The 10,752-nt window shown below is 38.7% G+C and overlaps 1 protein-coding gene across 1 annotated transcript; it reads right to left on the minus strand.

The window, feature by feature from the left end:
• Positions 1-434: 434 nt before the first annotated feature.
• On the minus strand, positions 435-2,884 carry LOC308691868 (fish-egg lectin-like; the record flags this gene model as incomplete). The annotated part of the gene is made up of 5 exons (XM_081367429.1): positions 435-579; positions 692-822; positions 1,020-1,276; positions 2,451-2,678; positions 2,827-2,884. The coding sequence occupies 5 exons, from the start codon at positions 2,882-2,884 to the stop codon at positions 435-437; spliced, it is 819 nt and encodes a 272-aa protein (XP_081223555.1).
• Between the last annotated feature and the right edge of the window lie 7,868 nt (positions 2,885-10,752).

A 10,752-nucleotide genomic window follows, 5' to 3' on the forward strand; every position in this document is an offset into this window, starting at 1 on the left:
TATGTATATAGAAAATTATGTGACAGATAAAGAAACAACATAAAAGTTAAACATATGAATGTTTTCTCTCTTGAAGCTGCACAAACACAATTTGTTAGTTTGAATCATTAGATCCTTCACTAATAACTTCCTGCAACTTTTAAAAATGTGACAACTATTATAGAAATTATAGGCAAAAAAATGTTTTCTAATCAGACATTAGAAATAAAACATGAAACGTTTTTTTTTTTTTTTTTTTTTCAGTTGGAGAACCACTGAACAAAATGATACACAAAAGAAACAACACTGATAAGATGCTATCATAATGCTTTATTGATTCAAGAGAAAAGAAAAGAGATTAATCAAACTTTTAGATTTCTGTTAATAATGACTGATTACTTTGAGGTTTCTGTTAATGATTGAGCTCCTCTGTTGCTGCAGTGACTCATAACAGACTATAAAGTACATCTACGGATAGAGCCGTCAACACAGACGACCCACAGAATTCCCAGGTCAAAGCTCACATGCTTGTGGTTATTGGGACACACAAACATCTGGATCCAGTCTGTGCCAGCGGGGATGGATCGAGTGACACCAGTTCTGCAAAATTATCGTTTCTTTAATTTGCATTTGATTAGCATTTGATTTATATCAGAAAATTAATAATCACTTTTGTTCATGCAACATTTAATATGATGAAGGTTCAGTTCACCTTTGCCATAAGTTCCCTTGAGAGTTGACACCAAAGACACTGCCATCAGTTGCTACTTCAATCATGGACAGAAGTCCAGGAATATTCACAAAGCCGGATAACAACCCGGAACAGTTATTACTAGACACATCCTGCACCAGACCCAAAGAGACACAAACCAGTCAATCATAATAAAATCACATGAATTAACTGCTGCTTCCACACCAGTTTCTTTATTTCTTTAGTTATGTCAGAAAATCAAACATGTGTGTGATGTCTACTTTAATGTTAAAAACCTGGTGTATTTAAACTTGAACTCATGGCCTTGTATTTAACATTGTGACGTCACCTTCAATATGTAGATTTGGTCAGCGCTGTTCACTCCCCAACAGCTGTACGGGCCACAGCTGAAATACTTCAGCTTTCCAAAAATTGAAACCCAAGTAATATTTTTTGGTGTCCATTTGTTGTTAGCATCCATATTTAAGCAGAATATGTTATCATTCACATTGACACCTGCAACGATCTCAACACCTCCAGCATCCACCTGTTTGAGAAGGCCTAACAGTACAATCAACAGGTTGGATGAAAGATTAGTCAGTTGAACTGGAAGAATAACAATAAGGTTATTGGAACTGTGGTTTTAAAGGGACTATGTGTAAATTTTTAAGTATTTTATTATCTAAAATCAATATTTTAATTAATAAATATGCCCTCAATGGTGTACAAATACCTATGCCAATGATCAGACTAATTCTCGTAAACGAAGAATTTATTATCTTTGTATACATGGGACGGGTAGGTCCACGGAGGCTTCCATGTAGATCCGCCATCTTGAAAAACTATAATAGCAGAGAGGGACAAAAAGTACTAGGCCAACGCGTTTCCACAACACATTTTCGTTCAGAGCCAGCGTCACGTGACTGAAGCCAGCAGAAGTGGAGGAGCAGAGCAGTTAGAGGCGCTTGTCACTGCCGCGGCAAGTTTAAAAGGCTGCACTGTACGGTTATTTATACACCGTTCATTCATACATATGCTGAGTCACAGGATGAGTCCTCGTCGTCGAAAAAGTCCAAAATCGACCGTAAAAGGAAACGTGACCGGAGATTACAAAAACAAGGGTTATTGTCGGGATAGCTAATGCAGGAGAAAGCTTTCAAAAGAGACGCTGAAGTTGCCTGCTTTCTTCTCGACAGGTAAGTCAATGTTACGGTCTTAATTACAAGCTTTTTTTTCATTGCTTGGTTGTGTACTTTATTATATAGACAGTAGAACATTTATAGTTAAAAGTTAAACAGGCTCTTTGATGAATAGCAGCTATTGAGTAACGTTAGAGAATGCGCTGATGATGATGATATCTAACAATGCACGTACTTCAAAAAATATAACGAGTAAAGAAGGCATTACTACTAACAACCATAGTTAATGTTTTTCACAGTCAGTAATTCATACTGTAGCATTCTTTTTTTTCGTTGTTTCAAGTTTCAGTTTGTTTTAAATAACAAACCTGTTCACCCGAAGAAAAACTCGAAGTGCTATTATAAGACATCCTGTCATAGCTTTTTGGTACATAACGGCTACCGTAGATGCAACGCGCATTTGAAAAAGTGAGGCGCTGGAGAGCATTATTCGTTTGAATGCAAAATATTCAATTCAAAAAAATTCCTACACACAGTTCCTTTAAAACAATGACTCCAAACTAAAATCACAAACATTAATAACCTATTAAACATATCTTGTGATTTCTGTAATTTTACGCTCTACAAAGTCAGTCTCTTACCTCCAATCTGTTCAAAACTGCCACCCCGCAACTTGAAGATCTTGTCAGCTGCACCCACCCCGAGCAGACCAGCAGGGCCAACACTGAGGTGCTTTAGAGACGTGCCAAACTTTGTGAAGACATTATCAATTAGGACAAACGCTTCATTTTGATTGTTCACTCCAACCACTAAACCAGATCCAGCGTCTATCTGCTTCAGTGTGCCACTCATCACTTCACAGTTAAAAGCTGTGAAAACATGATGCAAAATGAGTACAAATAGACACTTTCACAAATGAATTATATACTTTTATATAAAAAACTAGCAAAAAATATTTATTTTAAAATGGATTTTTAATATATGTATATATTTATTTTACCAAATCACATAGCTTACCCAGAGTGGGAAGGAACTGGCAGCTGACGAGTAGCAGGATGCTCTGAAAAACCTTCATTGCTCTGTTCATAATCATAAATCATTAATATAAGTGAGTTCAATATGAGTAAGGATAAAACATAATGAATATTAAATTAATATTAATTAAATGAAGACAACCTTCTCTTGATAGATCAGAATTCAGCAGTCAGTGTGGATTCTTCTCTTCTGCGATACAGGTACTAGAAATTTGCATCCAATGTTGGCAAATGCTGTTGAGGGGTCATTTAAATAGCCAAAATATGTTTGGGGGGGGGGGGGGGGCTTCTAAAGGGAAAATATCCAATTAAATTGTAGATACAGGCAAATACAGTCTTTATCTGTACATCAATCACTGAACTTGTTTGGGTGTGATATGTTAGAGATGAGGAAAGTCAATATAGACATTTTAACACTTTGAGTCTATTTTGTAGTTTGTTTTGAATGAACAAGAGTGGTGGACAAAGACATTTTGACAATGGTTCCTGTCTCGACTTTTTGACTATTTTAATATTGCCCATGACCACTTTAGAATGGGAGTCTATGGCCATGCACAAACATGTCCTTAAAACAACCCTTAACGTTCGTTTTCAAAACTGTGCAACTCACCGAGTGGTTAGTGGTGTTCGTTGATGATTGAAAACAAATATATCGGCGCAATGTATGATTTCAATCCATTTATTTTTCTATAGTGGAAGTATTTTTTCAGATATCTCACAACCGCGTATAAACTTCCGCTCAATATTTGAGTCTGAAGCGTCTTTTCCGTTCCCGGTAGCGCAGTAATATCAACGAGCAATGAGTCCTCCAACAGAAATCAATGGGATTTTACAAAATGACAAATAAAACACGACAGAAACTGTATTTCGCTACGCTACTTGTTTTGGAACATCAACGAACACCACTAACCACGCGGTGAGTTGCACAGTTTTGAAAACGAACGTTAAGGGTTGTTTTAAGGACATGTTTGTGCATGGCCATAGACTCCCATTCTAAAGTGGTCATGGGCAATTCTAAAATAGTCAAAAAGTCGAGACAGGAACCATTGTCAAAATTTCTTTGTCCACCACTCTTGTTCATCCAAAACAAACTACAAAATAGACTCAAAGTGTTAAATACCGGAATTATCCTTTTACTTATTAACAAGGAAATTAAGGAAAATATCCAATTGAATTGTAGATACAGGCAAATACAGTCTTTATCTATACATCAAACACTGAACTTGTTTGGGTGTGATAATTTAGAGACGAGGAAAGTCAATATAGACATTATAACCAGTCAAGATAACTTGTTAACTTATTTCCCTGTGTCTACAAATATTCATTCCATTGGATAATTTCCTGTTGTACATTTTCCTCTATCAGGTGAAGGTGAAGTATGTAACTTCTGTGACAGTAGTGGCACCTGGCTATAAAATAAAATTAAAAAAATGGAAAAAAAATTCTGTGGACTTTTATTTTGACATTCTGTTTTGTTTCCTTTAGTTCCTGTTTCTCCGCTCTGTTTAGTTTTGGTTTCCTTGGTTACTGATTATGCCCTCAGTTGTTTCTATTCACAACTTTCCCGAACTCTGACCTTTCCCATGATCGCTATGGCAACGTAGAACAAGCCGGTAACGAACTTCTGGTTTACGTTAGCCTGAAGATACTGCTATCAGAGAGCCTCAACAAGCCCAAACAACTTTCTTGGGTAATGACGAGTAGAGCTTAGATCGGGCCCAAAAAATCAAGCCCGACCCTACCTGAGCCCGTTGTGTCCGAGCCCGGCCCGACACATTAACTGTAATTATGAGCCCGATTTAGACCCAACCATTTTTAATACTGGGCTGTTATAACGAGGGGCGACGCGAGATAATTTTTTAATGTGCTAAGGGGGTGCTAGATATATTACACAATTTCTCGTTATTTCGACATAATATGTGTGCCGAGTGTGCGTGTAACAAGCAAGATGAACATTTGTAAATCGGGTGACACGCGTGCATTGATTTTTGTTAATAAACTAGTCTTTTCTGTCAGTGTCTGCTGCAAAGATGAAGTTGGCGATCGCCATCTCTGTAGTGAACGCGCCTAGGCTATAGCCTAGAGCAGGGCCCGAGTGGGACCACTTTTCAGCCCGGGAGTTTCAGGCCAAAGACCGGCCCACCTTTTCCATGGTGGAATTCTAAATTAGCACTTTTTCCAAATTGGATAAATGAAGCAACAGTTCAGCTCTTACTATTGTGTAGTTTTTATTAATACTATGGTTCAACAAAAAAATAATTTAAAGGTTAAACAATAATTCACTTAAGATGATAAGTTAACAAAAAAAATATTCCACTATTCCACAAGGATAGGTTGATAAATTAACAAAAGCAGAAAGAAATAAAGAAAGCATTTGAAACACTCTTCCACAAAGAGGCAAATTGAACTGTTTACAGCACCAACAGCATCTACAGCATCTACAGCATCTACAGCATCAGTAGCCGCCTAAGCAGTGCACTGGTTTCAGCCACTTTATCAATAACTGTATCGTTGCTTATAGACATGTGGATTTCCTTCTCTGTGCACATCAACATAAAAGCCTCCAAGTTGTCCTGACTCAATGAGCTTCGTAGCCTATTCTTCACAAACTTTAAAGTTGAGAAGCTTCTCTCACATGCAACCTGCGTGATGGACAAAGTCAACAGAAACTTATATGCTAACCCAATCACATGATAAGCATCTGTGAGGAGGTTATACTGCGAGAGTATTAAATGGACACAAATGGCACAGTTTTTGCAGGAGGAACAGGTCCTGCTTTCAAGTTCCATCTTTGGTTCTTCCATATATGGCAGTCCGCCACTATCCTCCTGACCTTCCTGTGTCACCTTACTACATGTCCTGACAGTATAACCTTCAAGAGAGGACTGTTTCAGTCTGTCCCACTGGTATGCCAGGCTAGAAAGCTCAGTTTGTAATGTGCTAACAGTAGCTCTGTCATCAAACCTAAGCAGACATTTGCTGATTTCCTGGAGTGCTGAGTTAGGGAGCCCATTTCTCTTTATTTCAGGAAAGTTTTTGGGGTCAAGACAAGCAAAATCTGAGGCAAGTTTTGCATTTGTTGAAAACCTTCTATCTATGCTACCTGCCACAGTGTCCAGAATAACATTATGGACATTCACCTCAAAGGCAGAATCAGATGAGGTTACTGGTTCATCATCTAAAAGCTCTCCTGGCATTCTTTTCTTTTTTCGGACACGCTTCTCTGGAAGTGCAGTCTGCACAAGTAGTTCATAGTTGTCCATCTCTTCCAGCTTGTCATTGGCCCAACTCACAAACTTATCAGCTGCCACTTTCACTCCCTCAAAGTCCCTGACATATTTTTTGAGGTTATCCTTTGTCCCCTCAACCAGACGCTGAGCTGACAAAATATCCACTCCATGTGTCTGTAGGTACTTGGAAAGGGGGGATGTATGTTGGAAAATGCGAAGGAAAGTTTGAGCAATAAGAATAATCTCATATTTCAGAAGATTTTCAATTAATCCCTTTGCTTTTACCCTCACTGTTGACTTCATACTTCCATCCTTCTCAACAGAGGCTAGAGTCAGCAGCAGGTCAACAAACAATGCATCCTGGGGATTACCAAAAGACCCAAAGACCTTAGTGAGAGCCTGATCCTTAGCCCACCACCTGGTTTCCCCTATTGGGCTCAGTCTCCTGTGATGTGTGTCCTCACTGGTCTCTTCCCAAGTCTGCATGCGTTTATAAGACTCCCTGAGGAAAACTACCACATCATTTAGAAGTGAGAAGAGAGATGCACTCTCTATGACACTGCCTGTTGTGTCTGCCAGTACCAAATTTAAAACATGGGCATAACACCAGACATGAATTTGTTTTGGAGACTGTTCAGACAGGAATGCAGAGAACCCTTTATACGGTCCCTGCATATTTGCTGCTCCATCAGTGGAGTTGCCCACACACATGCCCATATCAATGCCAGGTTTGTCCAATGTGTTCTTTAGTAGCTGTGTCAGATGTTTACCTGTGGATTTTTCACAGTTCACCACAGCAACCAACCGCTCATGAACTACATCTGTGACATATCTGACAATGATAGCACACTGGTCCTTTGATGTGACATCTTGGGTTGTATCGATCTGAACCGAAAACAGACCCGCCTCTCTAACCTCATCTGAAATTGTGCCCTTTATGACCTGGCTGAGAGCATCCACAACTTTCCCAACAATGTCCTTTGATAGCAGAGTCACAAGAGATCCTCTACCTTTTATACAACTGCTAATGTGCTGTTGAAGGCACAGATCATAACGACTCAAAAGTATTACCAACTCTAGAAAGTTGCCATGATTGACTGCAGTATTTTCTAGTGTATAAGCAGCCTCTGCTTTATCCCCTCTGTAACTAAGTCCACATTTGCCTATGACTTTTATCACATCTATTATGCGTTCCATCACCTGACGCTTCTTCTTCACCTGCTCATGATGTAAAGACATTTGTTTGTCTGCCAGAAGGCTTTTTATATCTGCCCTTTTAGCCAACAGAAAGTAAGCATCAACACTGTCTCTGTGGATCTTACTTTTCTCATGCTCTTCTATCCGCTGATGAACATGTTTCCATGTTTTCATACCTCCCTTTATGAAAGGACTTTCACTTGCAGCAGGTGCAAATGCCAAACACACAGAACAATACAGTGATTGTGTTTTTTCACTGTATGTCAACCACTTACCACTCAGTCTGTCATGAATTTGATCTTATTTCTATTTCACATCTACAAGAAATTATTACCCATCTTAGGCCTACAATTTGTTCATTAGATATTATTCCACCTCGTAGTTTAATTCAACTTTTTGACACATTAGGACCAAGCTTACTCACCATTGTTAATAAATCACTTAGTTTAGGGATCTTTCCAGCTGATCTCAAAAATGCCTTAGTACTTCCATCGATCAAGAAACCAGATCTAGATCCTGCTGTTCTGAATAACTATAGGCCTATCTCTAATTTGCCTTTTATTTCAAAAATTTTAGAAAAAGTTGTATCAAATCAACTACATTCTTATTTAAATTTACATTCTATATATGAGAAATTTCAATCTGGCTTTCGAGCACTCCACAGCACCGAATCAGCACTACTGAAGGTTTTTAATGATATCTATCTGACAACAGATGCTGGAGATTCTATAATTTTAATGCTCTTAGATCTTAGCTCTGCTTTTGATATGGTGGACCATGATATTCTTTTGTCGAGACTTGAATATGATGTGGGGCTGAAAGGAACAGTATTAAATTGGTTTAGTTCATACTTAACCGATCGAAGATTCTCTGTCCGTTTTGGCTCCTCTATGTCCTGGCCCCTACGCTCTTTTCCCTATATATGCTCCCTCTGGGATCCATATTTAAAAAATATGATGTGTCGTTTCACTGCTATGCAGATGACATTCAGATTTATGTCCCTATTAAACGGGCAGGAAAAAATTCATTCGAGCACCTGTCGGCATGCTTAGACGAAATAAAGAAGTGGATGTCTGCAAATTTCCTAAAATTAAATGAAAATAAAACAGAACTTATACTCTTTGGTCCTTCTAAAAGTAGTTTAAACCACCTCCCTGAAGCATATACACTTTCTTTGCCAGTAAACACCTGTGTGAAAAATCTTGGTGTCTCATTAGATAGTTTTTTGAAACTAGATAAGCAAGTGAATTCTGTTGTCAGATCCTGTTTTTTCCATCTACGTATGCTGACTAAAGTTAAGCCTTTTTTATGTCCCCAAGCTTTTGAATGGGTGATACATGCTTTCCTGTCATCTCGACTGGACTATTGTAATTCTTTATATTATGGAATAAATTCAACAACTCTAACACGTCTTCAAATAGTCCAAAATGCAGCAGCAAGACTTTTAAATGGCATTCGCAAACGTGAACATATTACCCCGATCTTAGCATCCCTTCACTGGTTGCCGGTTCGCTTTAGGGTTGATTTTAAAATTCTTTTATTTGTCTATAAATGCCTAAATAACCTAGCTCCCCTCTATCTATCTGAGCTTCTAGAGTATTACAATCCCTCCAGAGATCTTAGGTCAGGTACACAGAAACTTTTATCTATACCACGGTACAGGCTAAAACACAGAGGTTATCGTGCCTTTGCCATTGCGGGCCCGACACTATGGAATAGCTTGCCTAATCATGTTCGTTCTGCATCTGATTTGTCAGTTTTCAAGTCACGCTTGAAAACACACTTTTATTCAATTGCTTTTAATAACTCGTAACTTGTCTTTTAATTTTTATTGCTCTGTCTGTTGTGTGATATTTTATTGCTTTGTAAAGCACATTGGTCAGCTTGTCTGTATAAATGGTGCTATATAAATAAATTCTGACTTGACTTGACTTGACTTACGGTTGGTACCATGCTTGCTGTGAAAAACTTTAGCTAGTAGGTGGTGTTTTGTGGGCTGCTGAGGATGGTAATTGAAAAATGTGTCTAGATCCTGTGCTTGAGGACGAGCAAAATAATCAAAATGACTGGCTTCCTCATCTACACTTGCATCTGCCTGTGCCTCTGTAATCTCTTGCAGGGCTGTTGCCTCACTGGATGCTGTCTCTATATCTGCTCTTTCAGCATCTGACTCACCTATTTGCATGACAAATAGGACAGAAGGACATATACCAGGGGTGTCAGACTCAGATTAGACAGTAGGCCGGATTTGTTGGAATGAGATCTCATGTGGGCCGTCATTGCCAATTTTTTTCATATTTTATTTAATATTTCCAAATTTATTCAAAAATAATGCTTTTTTACTCAAAAAACATGATACCTACTCTCAGATAAATGAGGCCTATTATTATTCAGATGCAAATAGAAATATAAAACCAGGCCTATTTGAAAGAAAACAAGTTGACAAAAAGATTGAATCCAAAATTTAGATTATATAGCATAACAAGTGATTTATAAGCTATTTTTTGTAGCCCGGACATTTTTGACCAAGAACAAAAAAGGTGTTATAGGGTTTTGAACACAACCTGAGGGTTATTATAACTTTAATTCATATTGTTTACTCTGGTATCCTCTCTACCTGGTATTAGCAGAATAATTACTTTGCTAATGCTAATCATAGGCCTAACATTATCTCTCTTTACCTGTTGCCACTTGTGTTTGTCCTCTTGAAAATAACTCGGTAAGTTTAACACATTTGGCAGCATCCTCCTCCAATGCCTTTCTTTTTTTTAATCTGGCTTTTTCAGCCCCCCCTCGGTCTCTTCCTACCATCCATCCTCCCTGAAGCGAACCGTTACGTAGGGCTGACCCAGCTATCTTATCAGTAGGCGCCGGCGGTGCCGCGGTAGCCTTCCTGAGAGAAAACGATTTGGAAAAGACGGGCTATGGACCCAACCAACTCTATGGGAGGGGAGATCTCCCTCATATGGTACAACCCATGCAGAGGCTGCGCGCTGCGGTGTCAGAATGCGGAACATGTTTAAAAGAGAAGATAGACTCAAACGTTACAAAAAAAAAAAAAAAACCTCGGCCGGCCGGCCGGAAAGTGAAGCGGCCCACCGGGAATTCTACCGATTCTCCCGATTACCCACTCCGGGCCTGGCCTAGAGAGAAATGCACATCTTGGATTACATAATCAGAGAGTAGCCCTTTTCATTTTGAATTGTTTCGTTAAAGGCATTTAAAGCTTTCTTTAGATAGGCTATATTTCTCATGTCTGAGTTTCGGTTAATTTATGATGAGATGCGCATTTGTTCACGTGCAATGCAAGTGACCGCGGCGCCTCCATGTCATGATTTATATTGTCTGCTATATTAAATCCAGGCAATTGGTTGATGAAAACTTTATTAAAATTAAGATGCAATTTATACAAAACTAAATTCACTTTAAAGAAAGCAGGGCCGGCGCTAGCCATTTGGGTGCCCTAAGCACAAATGCTTGGT

The sequence above is a fragment of the Scardinius erythrophthalmus genome (assembly GCF_964197995.2).
Source record: "Scardinius erythrophthalmus genome assembly, chromosome: 6".
Classification (NCBI taxonomy): Eukaryota; Metazoa; Chordata; class Actinopteri; order Cypriniformes; family Leuciscidae; genus Scardinius; species Scardinius erythrophthalmus.